The 18333-nt window shown below is 36.2% G+C and overlaps 1 protein-coding gene across 4 annotated transcripts in view; it reads left to right on the plus strand.

The window, feature by feature from the left end:
- The window catches only part of CARMIL1 (capping protein regulator and myosin 1 linker 1), a 130720-nt gene that overhangs the window by 72455 nt on the left and 39932 nt on the right, over positions 1–18333 (plus strand). For all 4 annotated transcript variants that reach the window (XM_026699503.2, XM_087930970.1, XM_087930971.1 and 1 more), the window contains exons 9-20: positions 603–678; positions 2647–2735; positions 4054–4148; positions 4633–4719; positions 8428–8531; positions 9150–9227; positions 9321–9397; positions 10069–10173; positions 11217–11286; positions 14068–14149; positions 14780–14879; positions 14972–15026. In XM_026699503.2, coding sequence (XP_026555288.2) covers positions 603–678; positions 2647–2735; positions 4054–4148; positions 4633–4719; positions 8428–8531; positions 9150–9227; positions 9321–9397; positions 10069–10173; positions 11217–11286; positions 14068–14149; positions 14780–14879; positions 14972–15026 — 1018 coding nt within the window. The remainder of the gene's footprint in view (positions 1–602; positions 679–2646; positions 2736–4053; positions 4149–4632; positions 4720–8427; positions 8532–9149; positions 9228–9320; positions 9398–10068; positions 10174–11216; positions 11287–14067; positions 14150–14779; positions 14880–14971; positions 15027–18333) is intronic.

An 18333-nucleotide genomic window follows, 5' to 3' on the forward strand; every position in this document is an offset into this window, starting at 1 on the left:
CCGTTTAAGTATATGTATTTTATTGGTCAGAAACAATATTGTAATAGAAAGGGGCTCATTGAAATTAAATACTTAAAATTGTATTGGAAATGAGTTGGAATTCTCATAATTTTCACATAATCAGAATAGTTTCTTGTTCAAAGCAGCTAGTAAAATGTTAAAACATATTACAAGTAGTCAATTAGTGACTTCCTTGTTAGTGACCATTTGCAGTTCACAGTGGTGATGAAAAAGTAACTTTGAAACCAATCTTTGCTTTGTTGTGGTCAACACAGAAACATTTAATGTGTTAAATGTAAACATATGTTAAATGTTCATTCTAAATGAATGAAGAACTTATAAAAGGAACAGTTTATCAGATGAAAACGCTGTGTATGAGATTAAACAAAATTTGAAAATATATGGTAATTTAGTTGCGGAAATCTTAAGCAGGCATTTATTTTGGCAAAGAATGAAATGTCAAAACTCAGGTCATCTTATATATAGTTCAAGAGTTAATGCAAGAGAAAAATGATAATAAAAAAACAGTTCCTACAACCTCCTAAATCACTTCTGTCTAGAAATTTTTGTTTCAATGTATGATTTTTTTTTTCTTTACTTAGAGATTTAATACCAATAGTTGCTGCCCTGGAATATAATCAGTGGTTTACAAAGCTTTCCTCTAAGGATCTAAAGTTAGTAAGTATTAGGATGCAGAATGACTGTATCTTGATTGTTGGGGGAAACATGTTGTGTAGAATATATAATTATTTTAGAAGAGTAGTTGTTCAAGTCTTTTGATATTTCATGACCTGATAGACAGGGTGGACAATTAACTATTTCAAGTGGCCACATGAGAAACTGGGACTGTTGTGAAGTGCTGAACCAGTGTAACCTGATTTGATGTTCTAGAACTCTGTTACCTCAACTCCTCAAGTAGCTTCAAGCAAGGGGTGAGCGCTTTCTCTCCTCGCCCTTCCACAGCCATGAAAGAGCACATGAGCTGTACCTTCTTCTCCTACCCCCTACAGTGCATTTAGTTACATTTGATTTCTAATTTCCAATTAACTTCATGCAGGCTGGACAGAGACAACCAAAGGCTGAATGTGGTCTGCAGGCAATAAAATGCCCAGGTCTGTGATAGACAACACTGCACCAGGATTATCTGTCAGAAAACTGCTTCTTTTAGCTCTTCTCAACCTATTCTTGTATCATCAAATAGTCTCTAGCCACTGTGTTTTTTATTGGCCCTTTTTTCCCAAGGATCACGATCAATGGCAGTTGCTTTTTATTATTTGTACTGAGTATTTTAGCTTAGGTTTTGTTGTTAATACTTCTGGTGAGCACACTGGCAAATGACTATTCAGGGATTTCATGTAGACATTGAATAGAAGGGGAGAGAGCTGATAGTGAAAAATATCATTTTTGTTTGCTTATTGTATTTAGAGGCATTTTTAAAGATGCCCCAAAAAATCAATCCAGAGTTCTTAAAATACTATAGTCTTAATAAAAAGAAAAAAAAATGTAAACAGATCTGTTTAAAAAATAATTCTGCTGCAATTAAATTAACTAAGTTGTACAAACATTACTTACAAGCATTTAATCTTAACAAATATTTCAGAGGATGAAGTGGAATATTCTTTGTTTAAACAGTCTGGAAATTGCACAGCCCTTTAGAAGGAAATTGGCCTCCTAGTCTTGGAAAATTCAAAAAATACGTTCAAAAAAGCAAGTTATATCAAAGTGTACTGTTATTTAAGATGTCACTGAAATGATTATAGTGAACTTATTTTGTTTAGACAGAGCTAACAGTTATATTTTACAAGTATGTGTGCATATTTAAAATGGAGTGAACAGAATCAGCAGAATAATTTGTATTTTGATCTGAACTCTTAAGTAAGCTTACAGTAGGATTCCTCAAGCCACTACCCACATATATAACTTTGTAACACTGGGGAAAAAACATTCCATTTTCTGCATTATCTTAATTATTTGGCATTCTTAGAAGCTATAGGAGTAGTTCAGAAAATATTTTGTGCAGGTTTCTTTTTGCATTTATTCATTTTTAATTTTGAATAGGGCAGTTTTATATAGATAGTAGTGTAAAGTTGGAGAATATTTGCAGAAGGTTAAGTCTTACTAAACTTTAGATGCATTATGAACTACATAGTCCAAAATCAAACTAAAGGAATAGAAGGCTAAATACATTAAAAATACATCTGGGCTTATATTAGTTTTGTAATTGACATAAGAACTTTCCTTAGATTGGTTAGGATCACTGTTCTAATATGAATAAGGAGGAAAGTATATCAATAAGTTTACTGAGCTCTTTATGAACTTGCCAACATTTCTTGCTATTAAGCTGTTCTAGAAAAAATACGTGTGATATTTTTACCTCATATGGGCTACATCATTGCTGACAAAATCTGGTTCTTGTGCTGTAGTAAGGGGCACCAAACTGAATTGGTAGAGTTTTGTGACTAGATCACTGCATGAACTTGAATGAATTCATTGTCTGTAATTATCTGTAAGTCATGCTGTGCACCACTGTTAAGACTTTTTATATTATTCAGTAACAAAAAAAGGTACCACCTCACCAGCCTCTCAACTTCTTGTATTGCTAATTCATTTCTTTTGGTTCTTAATGCATCATTGTTCTCATGACAGTCCACTGATGTTTGTGAGCAGATCCTAAGAGTTGTGAGCAGATCCAGTAGATTGGAAGAGCTAGTACTAGAGAATGCTGGTCTTAGGACGTAAGTCATTCTTTTTAATTAATCAACACTAACATTTTTAATAAAGCCTAATAACATCAGAGGAAGTTGCAAGTCTGAAGCTGCAGTGTTGCATTATATTTATTGGGGGTTAATGGCATTAAACTGAGTTGGCATATTTACTTATTGCAGTTATTTCCAAGCATAGTTTTACTGTAGACAGCTTTGTTACAATTGCAAATTATCTATTTGAAATTTATTTTCCAGGAGTCATAATATGCAAATGTGACATTAGCATTACTACTGTACTTGTTACAGTTTTGTGGGTTACCCTTTTGGTTTATTCATACTAGAAGTATATATAGGATTGGTCTTTCAGAAAATAAATCTCTGATGGAATGGCTTGCCCTTATGCCACTTGGGGATGGTAGGGAGGAGCCATTATATACATTCATAAAGGAGAATATTGATAGCTCAGGATTGAAATGAGGAGTCCTTGGTGCTTAGTTTGGGTAATGAAATCTGCAAGAAAACTACCAAGCTCAGAGAGCACCAAGGACCCACCCCCCAGATATTCATAACTTAAAACAATTGTTGATAGCAGCTTGGCTGTGTGATTGTATTGAGGAAGGCCTATTTTTAAGTAGTTGTACAAAATATAAGAAATCAAGATTATATCTTAATTATTAAATGCCTTTGCAACATAGCTTAAAACATACAACATTCATAAAAGTACATATGTCTATAAATGAGATTAGCAATCTTTAAAAAATAATAATGAACAAATACAATCTAGGCCAAGTGAGCTACTCCTTTGGAGAATCCATCTGAGGTTGAACAACTTGGCTGATATGTATAAATATATATTTTATTTGCCATTAGGCAGCATAGATAAAATAAAAATATCATGTCTGTTTTGAATCACTCAATAATGTGTATTAGAGGTATGCAGTGATTTGGCTCTAGAAAGATGTTTCAGAGTAATGGTGGGTGAATGTAGCATCTGGCTACAAGTCTTCAAAGCAGCTGCATCTTGTACTGGGATCACATGAAATGCTGAGTGTGAATTATTTCCAAACTGCTGTATAATTTTTATCTCATCAAAAATAATAGAAAACAGGATATTAAAAGTAGACATGGAATCTTTCCTGGCCAATGTACACTTGCATACCGAGTGTAGCATCCCACTTATAAATCAATTGTTGCAACTAACAATATATGTGCAAACCCATGTACTTGAATGCAATATTCTAAATAGGCTCCTTAGTTCAGTGTAGCCTATAACCAGTTCATATTAAACTCATGAAAATGGTATAATGCAAAATAAAGTACATTTTTTATGTTTTTCTTTATTTCTTAGAGATTTTGCACAGAAGCTGGCCAATGCTCTATCCCACAATCCCACCTCAGGACTTCACACAATTAATCTTGCTAACAACCCTCTAGAGGACAGAGGTACTGTCACACTTTCCTTTCCCACTCATAATACAAGCCCAATAAAAGGATTAGTATATTTCTTTCCGTTTTTCTTGAAATTAAACAATATTATGAATTCTATTACTGCATCGTAAATACTTAAAATTGTTAGTGAAGAACTTTTCCTCTTTCATATATCTATGATCACTTATATTAGTTTGTTGACAGATGATGCTTAATAACTACATGGGACATGAATATCCATGGAATAGAGGGACTGTATTACAACATACGTAATAAAATGTATGTTGTGATACAGTCTCCAATCCTCACATAACAGTTTTATATACAGCTTTTATATTTTAATATTTTACGTGTACACTTCCCAGAATCCTGCTGTGAGGGAGATGAGCAGTTTCTAAATTTGATAAATAAAATAAACAAAATTAAATAAAGTAAACAGTAATTACTCTGCAAATATGTTTTCACTTTTGATATGGGCCTCATTTTTATTCTTTTACAGGAGTATCTTCATTAAGTATTCAGTTTGCCAAACTACCAAAGGGGCTGATGCATTTAAATTTATCTAAAACCTCATTATCACCTAAAGGTATATAACAATTGGCTTAATTATAATGAAATATATTTCTTTTTAAGCTCTATTATCTGAGTATTTATTCATTTCATAGTTTTCCAAGGATAAGGTAAATAATAAGTTTGAACAATGTCCTGCATCACATAACTGTTTTGTCCATGGCAGCCAAAATTAGCTGCAATGCAATTTCACCATTGGATTCTTCCACTTGATATGCTTGACTTGTTGGCATGTTGTATAATCTTGATATCAATGTCAGAATTTTACTAAACAAGTCCATAACATGCACCAGATAGAGTCTTGGGAATGGCTTGTGTACAGGACAAGAACTTTTATGTTAGGCATTATAATTTGGAAGACAACGTTTTAGATGACAGTAGTTGAACTATTGCTCTGTATCTGACACCCCTCATTCACCTAATACAGAAGTAGACAATCAGTCCACTTTTCAACTTCAGAAGATAATCTGTAATGAAATATATAATATGGTTTGGAAGTTACACCATCTGACTCACCAATTTAGGATCTCTTTCAATTTGTCCATGCCAGTACATCGATGAAATCATCTTTTGCATTTCCCATTTTCAAATTCCAAATAAGGCTGTTTCTCTTTCACCTTCTTTACTGCAGTGTGCTGTGGCTGAAGCGTTATCATAATACAGGCACTTCTCGACTTACAACTGTAATGGAGGCTGCCCATTACTGTCACAAGTTGTAATAGTCATGGAGCAGGACATCACATGACTGGACCTGTCCGTATTTGTAAAAACAAATGCTGTAGTTGTTAGGTGAATGTCATGGTCGTTAAGTGAACCCATTGTTCACCATGGGGCTTTTTTTGCCAAAAACTGGAAATAAATGCATACATCAGAGTCATGTGACTGGGATGCTGCAAACAGTCATAAATGCATCTTCGTGGGAAGGGAGCGGTGGCATCAAAACTTCAGAACTGGATAACAAGTAGTCCTGGAGAGATCCATCCAGGGTTGGGATGCTACTGGTTCTGCCCAGCTCTATAGAACTGGTAGCTCTGAAGAGCAGCAGACACTGAACCGGTTCTGTGTCTGCTGCTGTTTGGCCCACCTGCCTGCCCGGGGTCTTACCTGTCCTTTATTTCCTGCTTATTCAACCTCAGCTGCTTGGCGCGGCACAGCTGAGATTGAAAAAGCAGGAAAAAAGTGGCTTTTCGAACGCTGCTCACCTGTGTCCAGTGCTTTTCAGCTGTCTAGGTGGCACAGCTTAAGGTTGCGCGCAAAACGTAGTCACCAAACCGGTAGTAACACCAGTTGAATCCCACCCCTGGATCTATCATAGAGTTGAATGGTCGCTGAGAAACCAGTTGTAAGTTATGGACTACCTGCATGAATAAGAAAGTCAAGAAATTGGGAGGCAATCATAGAACATTGTACAGTGCCCTAGATTTCAATTGTGCTAACTTTAGGTTGTCTTACTGTGTATTAAAATTTTCTATGGGAAAAATCAGCTAATTTGTTTCCTCAAGCTTTGAGAATAAGAAGATAAATTTGTTAAGATCTTTTTAAGCTGAAGCCACACAGGGCAGCCAAGCAGTAAATAAGCACTGTTGTTTACATGCAGGTGACTTAGCTCACAAAGGGGTCCATCTGTTGTTCTGTTCAGTATTCCCCAGACAGTTATTCTGGAGGCATGCCTTTTAAGTTCCTTCTACCTGAATGCTGTATGATCTTAGCAACATTCTTTAGAAGAGTAACGTTTGCTAAGCGACACCATTTTCACAGCTGTTTGTCTTTGATTAATTTCAGATCCGAGTGGTAGGGTAGCAGAATTATCTTTGCTGTAGTCGTAGCTCTCTACTTCTAGACTGGTAACTGAAAAATGACTTATGTGTATGAATTACACAGACCATTTTGCATATAATCCTAGTTCTTTGAATTAATATTTGTAAATTCACAATATTTGCTTATCCACCTTACATTATTTGTGCTTCCTCTAAAACAGGTGGGATTCAACCGGCGTTACTACCGGTTTGGTGATTATGTTTTGCATGCACATTTTGTGTGCAGGTGTGCTTGCTGCGCGTTGTGCACACATGTAAAATAACCTTAGGCTGTGCCGCCCAGACAGCTGAAAAGCACTGCGCACAGGTGTGCAGTGTTCGAAAAGCCTCTTTTTCCCTGCTTTTTTCACCTCAGCTGTGCCGCGCTAAGCAGCTGAGGTTGAAAAAGCGGAAATAAAGCACAGGTAAGATCCCAGGCAGGCGGGTGGGCCAAACAGAAGCAAACACAGAACCACTTCTGTGTCTGCTGCTCTTCAGAGCTGCCATCTCTATAGAACTGGGCAGAACCAGTAGTATCCCATCCCTACTCTAAAACCATTACTCTGATCATTCCCAGTAGTTTAATGGACACAGGTGCAAAAGGATTCATGTCTGTAAATTCACTGATGACTTTTCAGAGACTCACAGTTACAAATTAGCTACCATTATTACAAATTAAGATTACTACTGAATCTTGCTTGTCTTCTTTTTTCACCTGTTTTTTTTTCTAATTTACAACATCATTATATCCATATCAAATTATCCAGACAGACGTCTTCTGTAAAATATTTAATGATTTGTCATACAATAGCAAGTCATATATTGATCGGTTTCACTTGAACTAATCTATTCAATAAACCATTGTTAAGTAGACAGACCCTTAATGTGACATGTAAAAACAGTTAATGAACTGTGTGATTAGCTCTCTTCTGCTAAATACCCTTTTCGGTTTTATTCTTATTGATTTTTCCTACTCATCAATTTTGTTGGTAACCTTTAGCCTGGATCCCTGATGGCACTAAGGACTAGGTAAATTCAGTAGCTAGACGTTATTCCTGTTGTATTGTAACTAATCCTGAATAATTACAGTCTTCACATTGTCCTCTAATTATTGTTTGCCAACTCCAGTTATGATTCACACATCCTTTGAAGATCAGTTGATATTAATACAGGAAGTCCTTGACTTACAATAGCTCCCTTAGTGACCATTTTAAATCTCAAGGGTGCTGGAAAAAGAGACTTATGACTGTTTTTCACACTTACAACATTTCAGCATCCTTGTAGTCACGTGATCAACTTTCAGATGCTTGGCAACTGATTCATATTTATGACCTTTGCAGTGCTCTGGGGTCATGTGATCCTCTTTTGCAAACTTCCGACAAACAAAGTCAGTGGGGAAGTGGGATTTACTTAACAACCATGTTACTAATTTAACAACTGCAGTGATTCACTTAACAATTGTGGCAAGCAAGGTTGTAAAATGGAGCAAAACTCACTTAACAAATGTTTTATTTAGTAACAGAAATTTTGGTTGTAAGTTGAGGACTACCTGTATTTATATTTAAGTGAAATTTAAAGGGAATGATTGTACAGAAAATATTGCTTCTTTTCAAAGCACTGTTAAAATAGTCCTGTGTGAAATTGTGTGTGAAGCAGCTACACGTTGCTTGCAGAAACAAATACAAATTACAATTTGTTTCTGTTAAGGTACAACGATATCATTTTCCTTCTGTGGGAGATTGGGAATTATATTCTTTCACAAAATTTTGGAGCCGTCTGCAGGATAGCTTTACTAATATAGATTTTTTAAATGTTAATATTCTTTTGATGAGGTGCAGAACAAAAAAAATGAGTTTGGAAACTATACTTGCAGGAAATACACGAATTCATTACTGGACAAAGAAGCAATTTTGGTCATTTTGTTACAGGGGTGAACAGCCTTTCACAGTCACTGAATGCCAACCAGCTGTTAGCTACCACTCTCACCCACCTTGATCTCTCAGGAAATATTCTTCGAGGTGATGATCTTTCAGTAGGTGTTCTAATCTAATTTTTTATATAACAAGACTTTTTCCATCTAATTTTTGTAATAGTTGTGATGAAATTACAGCTTCCACAATTTCTACCAAGAATGGACATTTCAAGTTTGATAAAATGCTCTATTTCCTTTAGGTGAAGGACATAGTAAAGTGCATGCTAGCCAGAAAAGAAAAACTTCATTGCAGAGGCAAATAAATGGCACTCATTTGCTTTTGCAAATTTTTGGCTTTAAATGATAAGGGAATGTTATGCTATTTGACAGAAAGATGAATGATATAGTGTGACAGTACAGTTGTTTCTTTTTTTTCTTTCATTATTGCTTTAGTAAAACAATACAAGGCAAAAAAGAAAAAGGAAAGGTGGATATTTTAATATAATAAATAAAATAAAACATTAATAAATTTTTATTTTAATTAAAAATCATTGTTAACTGAAAATGAAAGTGGATGGATTATTAACATCAAGGTTGTTGATCTTCCAAAATAAGCCATGTGGTAATGTCTATATGCTAAAAATAAGTTGCTTATGTACTGTTTTGTGTACATGGAGTTAAGATAAAAATACAGTAATAAGAAAACTAAACTTATTTCTTTCTCTTTCACACATCTAGTCCCTGTGTAATTTTTTGGCTCAGCCAAATGCCATAATTCATCTGGATTTATCAAATACAGAGTGTGCATTAGACATGGTAACGTTTATTAATTTATTATAGAGAATCCCCACTTTTATATTCCAAATTGTTTTATGTACATACATACTACTTAATTCCTTTCTGATTTAGGTGTTTGGAGCACTTCTTCATGGCTGCCTTCAGCATCTTGCCATCCTAAATCTGTCAAGGACAGTTTTTTCACACAGGTCAGCATTCAAAATATTATGCTGTCTGAGTTTGTGTTTTCTTGCAGATGTTTCTTTATCAAACTAGGTAACATCATCAGTGTTACGAACAACACAGATAATGTTACACCTAGTTGAGATTTATCCACTTGAATCTTTTCAAATATATTAATTTCCTACACTGATGTGGTAGGCATGTCATGCAGTGTTTATACATAGAGAAGAGCCAGAAGGCTATGTGAAAAGTTGTGGTTTAAGTTTGTTTTCAGTTCATTCATCCAACTATGATCATTGATCCAGATAAGAGCTGTGGTAGTTCAGTGGTTAGAATGCAGTACTGCAGGCTACTTCTGCTGACTGCCAGCTGACTGCAATTTGGCAGTTCAAATTTCACCAGGCTCAAGATGACTCAGCCTTCCATCCTTCCGAGGTCGGTAAAATGAGGACTCAGATTGTTGGGGTTATGCTTATTCTGTAAACCGCGTAAAGCACTGTAAACCAGTACATGAGTCTTAAGTGCTATTGCTATTAAAAGTGGTCAATGAATGTTATTCAAGTATCGTATAAAATATATGTAGCACTTTAATTTCTCTTATGTATAATTACTATACAACTGTGGATTCTTATGCTGACTTTGAAGATCTTTTGAGCTTATAGAATTTGATTTGGGTTTTTTAAAATCTTCTTCAAAGAAAGAACAAGGAAATTCCCCCATCCTTCAAGCAGTTTTTCAGCAGTTCAGTTGCTTTAATGCAAATCAACCTTTCAGGAACTAAACTTGCACCTGAGCCTCTAAAGTAAGTAAGCATTTTTTTCTTTCAAGATTTTGTTTTATTTCAGTGGGAAAATGTTTTATGAAAATCTTACTGTGGTTAGGAAAATAACCCATATGATGTTTTGTAAGTTTGAGAATAGCTACTTGGCTTTACATGGAATGAATGTCAGAAATGAAATATTCAGTATGAATTTACTTTGCCTTGACTTTTGATGTCCTATCTTCACTCATATGTAGGAGAAAGGGTTAAGATCTAAGCAGTCCTACAGTTTATCTAGACTTGAATATGACAATTTAATACATTGTGTAGCAAAAAAATCTTTAATTCAGATTGAAAAAAACCTTATGGGATACTTTACAGCACGGATGTCTAATATTTTGGCTTGCCTTGTCTCCACTGAGTGAAGAGAAATTGTCTTGGTCTACATATAAAATATAGAAAATATTTAAATGTATACAAATCACATAATAATATTAAAAATTTACGATCTTGTAGGATCACATTACTAGCTGTCCAGGGCTATGGGTTGATATGCCTACTTTACAGGGTTGTTTGTTCTTTGATTTATGAATTATAAAATATAGCCATTTTTCTATCTTATATTCTAAGTTGCTTATTTTTTGAAGTATTTAGATATTTTTGCACTTAACAGTTTAAGTGTAATACACTTTGATGAAATTAATATTAAAATGTTTTGGCTTTATTTAGAAGATTAGAGACATTGCAGAATGATTTTTTCATGGCATTTGTTTGTCATTATGTCAACATGTGAGACTTTGCTTAATTTGTTCCTCAATTTTCAAACCATAAAATAAAGAAGAAAACTCAGGTGCAGAGTGAAACTGGAGGTCCTGTACATTTGAACCTCTCTAGCTCTCCATAGCATGGTTTGTCCTGAAGAAGCATAACTTATCTAGCATATCCCTTTCAGAATCCAAATAAGGAATAATATACCAAATGACTATATTCTTAAAGAACAGCAATATAATTGAAATGACTTCTCTGATTTGCTGATTCAGTAAACTTTACAGCAGTATTCCATATAATTCCAATTTATTTTTCAGAGCGCTCTTACTTGGTCTTGCTTGTAATCAAAATTTGAAGGAGGTACTTCTAGATCTGAGTAACTGTGAGGTAGGAAACCTTTACAAATGGCATCCATGCCAAAAATAATATTGCCCTCTTTAGATATATGATCCTTATACTTTGTACATGTCATCGTGCTTAATAAGTAGTCTTTAAAAGTGCACTGAATTTGCAAAACCTGAATGTCTTCCATGCAAGTATGTGCATGAACAGCAACAAGACATGACACTCTGTTCTGGAAAAGGAAAGATTCAGATGGAAAGATTGATTCCACATGTAAGTCTGCATTAAAAAGTAATTAAGTGTTTAGAAGTTCATGGACAAAACTTTAAAAAGTTCTCTGTTTTGTTTGAAATTAAAACCTTCCTTGCAGTTATTGGCCAGCATTAATCTGCTGTTATATTTCTTGTATTCTTAAGTGTAAGGTCTCTTTAGGCTAGTCTGAAACCTTACTTTTTATCATAGATGCAGTTAGTGTCTTCAGATAAAATGGCAAAATACACTTATTTATTGATATGAATCCATTCCTTATCAGGGATTGCATGCGTATGAAACAGAAAGCACAGCAGCTCAGACTTCTCAGTCCAGACTCTCAGGATTTCATCACTGAAACATGCAAAAAAATCATCTCAAATATATCCAGCAACAAACATCTGGCATACTAACTCTGAACCAAACTTCATACCTTTGTATACTGTTGATCTTAATATATAAAATACTTTAGTTGCTCAGTGCTAACATTTTTCCTTTCTTTCTTTCTGCTTCCATTAGCTTGGTCACTGTGTAAGTACACATCATGGCTTAACTAGCAGCCTCTTAATTATTTATCCTTAAGCATCGCACTTCCTGCCTATCCATTACATAGTTTTTTCTTCCATGCCTTGGATGCTGATATTTGACCACAGCATAACAGGTTTAGAACAAAATGGTCAAAGAACAGTTATGGTCAAAAGAATAGTTATGGTCACTGCCAGAAATTTCCTGTGATAAAACTGGAAAATATACCAATTTTTAAACTGCCTTTGTCTAGGAATCCCTACTAGGCTGGGAATTCCCAAACGCATATGTACAGCTTTATTTATTTAGAATGACAGGCTTTTATTATTTAATATCCCAAAGTGGAATTACATTTTTGTAGAAAATATCATAATTCCAAAGAATCTGCAACTTTTGTAGTGTTCATTGTTAATCTAAATGATGAAAGAGTGACATTTGGGCTTCATCCCATCCTTTCTAGGTAGAAGATGGTATTTTAATCTAACTATGCATTGGCATCTTATTTAATTTTTTTTTTAATCCCAACCTAAGCAGCAGCCCTTAGATTTCCTGTGATCTCTCATCCAAGTACTTACCACATCTAACCCTGCATAGCTTTTTCAGGATCAGAGAAACGGGAAAGAGTTGGGAAGTTAGAGTACAATAGTGGTTAAAAATTCTTGAATTTTCAATATTTCTACATAAAAATAGCCTAAAATGTGATCTGCTTTCCACATATAACACCTAATAATTTGTAAAGAAAATTCAACTAAATAAAATAATCAGAAACATTGTAATTATTCAATGAGGAAAATTATACAAGCTAATGTTTGAGTGTGGCAAAAGTAGGTGTACTGTTGCTTTCAGTAACTGCTATAGCCCTCTTTGGCCATAACTGGAACATTGAACTAACATTTATAATTATTGATCAGACCTGCACACCAGCATGCTAGCACATTCCTCCTTACAGAGCAGCTTCAGCTCAGAGACATTGGTGGGCTTCCTTGCATAAAGTGCCTGCTTTAGGTCCTTCCACAACTTTTCTATAGGATTAAGATCAAGACTTTGACTTGGCCATTCTCATCTAAAGCGTTAACTTTCCCCTGCTTTAACCATTATTTGGAAGTATGATTTGTGTGTTTTGGGTCACTGTCTTGTTGCATGACCCACATTTTCTTGAACTCCAATTGCTGCCTAGACACCCTGACTTTTTCCTATAGAATTTGCTGGTACAATTCAGAATTCATACATCTGTTAATGATGACAAGCTGTCCTGGTTCAGAGGCAGCAAAGTAAGCCCAAATCATGAAATTGCCATTACCATGTTTCATAGACGGGGCAAAGTTATTATGCTGGAATGCATTGTTTGCCTTCTGCCAAACCTAACACTTTATATTCAAGCCAAAAGTTCTGTTTGGGTCTCATTCATCCACATTCTTCCAATAGCCATCTGGCTTAGTCACATGGCCTTTTGCAAACTGTAGACTGGTAGCAATATTCTTTTGGGTGAGCAATAACTTTCTCTTTGCAACCCTGCCATGCACACCATGGTTGTTCACAGTTCTTCTGTTGGGGGTTCCATGAACACTGATATTTCCTAATGCAAGAGAGGCCTTTATTTTGTTTACTGAAATACAGACTTGTACTTGCACTTCAGAGTTTACTGCAATATTGCATGGCTCTGCATGTTCTCTTTTTCTTATTTCAATTGACTTAAGTGTCAAGTCAACAGCTTGGTGGCCAAGAGTCATGTTGAGTATAATTAAGTCTTTATTAAAGAGATTGTAAAACCTTGGGAATTGGTACATAGGCACAAACCTAAATGTTGTTTAGATCATTGGAATATCTATGGGAGCTGCTGTAGACTTCCATTAAAAAGACATTACTTAAGAGGTCAATTTTTAATTCGCATTATCATTTGTAACATATATGTCTTATTAAATGTCAAATTGGTTAAACCACATATTAACAATTAATAAACACATGAACTATTGAAGCATATTGTAATATTTCAGCCAATTGTTCCACATTGTCTAGCTGCTAAATTATCTAATATTTTCTTTTTTCCTCCAGCTAAGATCAGCTGGTGCACAAGTTTTAGAAGGATGCATAGCAGAAATTAATAACATTGCCAGCCTTGATATTTCAGACAACGGTAAGGTGGACTATTGACAATGATTCAAATACTGTACAGAGAGAAAACTGTTTAAAGAATACGAATCATACAAAGTGATTGTATTGGCATCAAGCAAAATGGTTCTAGCTGATAAAACCTTTTGTGGTTTGCAGAATAGTTGAAATGGTTATCAAAATGCAGGATAATAATAGTGTTGGTGCAACTAGTTGAATATAAACTACCATAGATCACAGTGGATTTTTAGGCAACATTACTCTGGCTGCTCATGGGACAGTTTAGATACTATGTGTGGGATGTTAAAATTGCCTATTTCCTAATAGTGAATATTTTATGATTAAGCATATTATATATATGCCTAGTGTAATCCTGTACATCTTAAAAAGAAATGGAATAGAAGTTCAAATCTTTCATCCTGGATCAAGAATCTCACTGAAATCATTTAGACTCAAATACAGAGAAGTTGTAGTTCAGCAATTTAATGGCTTCCAGCTCTCTTTTTCTCTGTTTATTTACAGTATGTCACCAAACAACTTTACTGTTGGGAGCAGGATCATATCATCTAATTTTTATATAGTTAATTTAAATTCATTTGAAAAAAGTGCTCAATGGAAACATTTTAATTTTATATTTCAATCTAATTCTTAACAGGCCTAGAGTCTGATCTTTCAACACTTATAATCTGGCTTAGTAAAAATCGATCAATAAGGCACTTGGCATTGGGCAAAAATTTCAACAACATGAAATCCAAGTAAGATTTTTATTTTTATTTTATTTCATTTTAAAAAAAAATAAGACAAGTAAGCAATTTCATTTTTTTCTCTTGCTTGCTGTCTTCTTCAGAAATCTGTCTCCTGTGCTTGATAATTTAGTACAGATGATTCAAGATGAAGATTCAGTAAGTATTTTTATTATTTGATGTCACCTAAGGAATCATATCATATTACGCTAATATGTGAAAATATAGCTCATATGAATTTACCATTTCAGATTTATATAAAAAATAGGAAGTCAGCTGTTCTAAAAGGTATTATTTTAACATTAATTTTTTTAAGGATCTATATTTTATTTTATGTAGCATAACAGTCTTTGAAGTTTAATAGAAAATAATGTTTAAATATTCCTGTCCTTTCTTTTAACTTGCAACATCAACCAATACTTAATTTTCTGGTTTTGTTTATTTGTTGTCATTAAATGGTATTACTTGCCTGATTTGTAAGAATAATTTTGTTCTTTGGTCCCTGATGGCTGATAAATCAAAATACATGTCAGTAAAGATTTACAGATTACAGATAATCAAAGTTGGAAGGGACCTTGTAAGTCATCTAGTCCAACCCCCTGCCCAAGTGGGAGACCCTACACCATTTCTGACAAATGGCAGTCCAATCTCTTCTTGAAAGTCTCAACTGATGGTGCTCCCACAACTTCCGATTTAGTTTATAGTGAAATTGATTTGAGTCAATGCAGATGAGGACGAAGGAGTATTGTATATGTTCGCCACCTTGAGTTATTTATTTTTTTAAAAAAGAGACACACAAATACATACACACACACAGACAGACACAGTGTTTCCCTCATTCCTGAAACTATGAATCTTGCAGCACCACGGCAGTTGTCCACCCTTAGAAACAACTGCAGAGGATCTGCCACATTTGTCCTGAACGTTGCCAGCGAAAATGAATCTTCCAAGGGGTTCATCCACCCCTCCGACGCTCCATTTGGGCCTCCAGAGGTCTTGCCTGGGACCTTGCCTGCCAAAGTGGAGCTTCTGAGGGGCAGATCTGCCACTCAGAAGCCCTGTTTGGGGGTCCAGAGGCCTCCCCTGGCCTGTTACAAGTCGAAATGTAGCCTCTGTGGACCAGATCTGGCCCTCTGAGGCTCCATTCAGCCCTCTGCAGGGCTCCCCATACTTACTGTACTTACTTTTCAAAGAGCTCCAGAAGAGGCTGGCCCATATGTCAGAGAAGCCAAAGTGTTTTATTCAGAAGCCTGTGAAGTTGTAAAAACATGAGATGTAAGGAAAACAGTTTCATCCCACCTGAATAAAAGACTGGCTTCTCTGACATGAGGGCCTGCAGGCTTAGTTTGGGCCCAATCTGGCCAGCATCCAGCAGCCTCTTGCTTGCTGCTGACTGGCTAGTTCGAAGGAGCAGCTTCAGGGATTGGGGCGTGGTAGCCAATCAAAGGGCTTGCAGTTCAGCCCGATGAGACAGAGGAAGCCAGGTCCTTGTTGATTGGCTACTGCTGCTGCCTCAATCCCTGAAGCAAGAGGCCTTTACTACTACCAGAGATCTGCTGGCCACATGGCCCCAAGCTGAAGTCTTTTACTCAGAAGCTGGCAAAAATGGTTTCCTTAGATTTCACATTCTTACAGTTTCGCCATCCTCTGAATAAAACACTTTGGCTTCTCTGCCAGTGGGTCAGCCTGTTCTCGAGCTCTGGAGCTCTTCAAAAAGTAAGTAATCCATGGGAAATGGGGTGGGGAGGAGTAAGTGGAATCCAGGACGCTAGCAAAGCAGGCCCAGTCTGTGGAGACCCGGCAGGGCAGGATGGTGGGGAAACAATTATGTGGACCTCAGAGGTGCATGAGGTATCTCAGTGGATTGGGGGAGGCCTTGGATGGCCTGCTGCAGCTGTCACGTTCTGAGTATCCAGCACCAAGAAAACCACAAGTAAGATAGTTTGGTTTGAAGCGTTTTATCATGGAAAGCGTAAAAACCCAGCACAGAGTAACAAACAAAGTCAGTGCTAACTGTGTTTGTCCCCTATGTGCATGCCTACCCCACCCCCTCAGCTACCACCCACCGTTAATAGCCCAGAATCATTGGTCGTGTCTAATCCGACACTCAGCTGCCGGCCTGTTCCCAGAGTTCCAGCTGATCGGCACTTCGCTTCTCCGCCAACCAGCTCCGACACACAGTTGTTTCCTCTGGCCACATCTCAGATGCCGGCCTGCTTTCTGAGGCCTAGCTGATCGGCGCTTCGCTTTGCTGCTTCCTGATGAGCAGAGCAGCGGCACGGCCTCCACCCGGTACTCTGTCAGCCGATCTCCCCACCACGTCCCAGTTGATTATCAGCTGCTCCTTCTGCTGCCGCTCAGCTAATAGGCTGTGGTGAGTTCAGTCAGACCCCTGCAGCCTCGTCTCACCGGTGGCTTGCCATTTTGAAGGTTGACACCAGCGCTAGGCCCCACATGTTCCTCCCCACTCTGAGATACCTCAAGTTCATTTAACGACCTGCACATTCAATTAACAATTGCATTAGGGAAAGCAGGGAGTGATCGCATTCATTTAACGTGTTTCAATCAAACGAATCCTCAGGTTATGAATGTCATTGGCAGGCTCTATAACATTAGTAACTCAAGGATTACCTGTACACTTTCCATAATGAGAGTGAAGTCTATATTTTCTACTGATGTTTTTTAAAGGCTTTGCCATGTACAGTAAACACATTCTGCTGAGCTCATTGAAAGAGGAACCTCGTATTACTTTATTTTCAGTTTAACTGCTACCATTCCCAAATACCATAGCAATCTGAAGCTAATCCTTTCTAAATTATTTCAAAGAAGCACTTAGAGATTAGGCAAATGAATGTTGTTGTCATTTAAACAAAATGTTTGCATTTCTGTATCAAGTATAGGCATTTCAATTATATAGTTGCAGTCCACTGGGTTTCTAATTTGCAGAAAGTTTCAAGTTAGTTTCTAATAGCTGACTTAAAGGTTGCATGGAGAAGCAAGAGGTAGTAATTTTTCTTTAAGCTATCAAAAAAAAAAACACTGCAACAATCCTGTTTTATTTTTTAATTAAATGCCAATTCAGTTGTATCACTATAGCATGTGATGTTGGGTGGGGAAAGGCACCCATCTTTATTACTGTTACACTTTTCAGTATTTGCACTGGATTTTTAGGTATTTGTTATTATGCAATAAGCAGTGTGTCCTGCCACATTTAGAACACATCTAGGCAACCAGTCTAGTGTGCTTTCCTTCAGTCCATGAAACATTATTAAATATATCCGCATAATTTTGTAATTTGCTTTGTCTTCAGAGCTGGTTTCTATTCTACCTCTAATGAGGAAGTTAGTGGTAATGTCGTGACAGATTAAGATGTAGTGATTGCTGGATTTCCATGACAGTGGAAAAACACCTTCCAATTGCTCATGGACTGGGGTTACAGCTGGGGAGGACACAGTTTCTGATAGAT

This window comes from Pseudonaja textilis, chromosome 3 (assembly GCF_049901715.1).
Source record: "Pseudonaja textilis isolate UNSWEBS1 chromosome 3, rPseTex1.2, whole genome shotgun sequence".
Classification (NCBI taxonomy): Eukaryota; Metazoa; Chordata; class Lepidosauria; order Squamata; family Elapidae; genus Pseudonaja; species Pseudonaja textilis.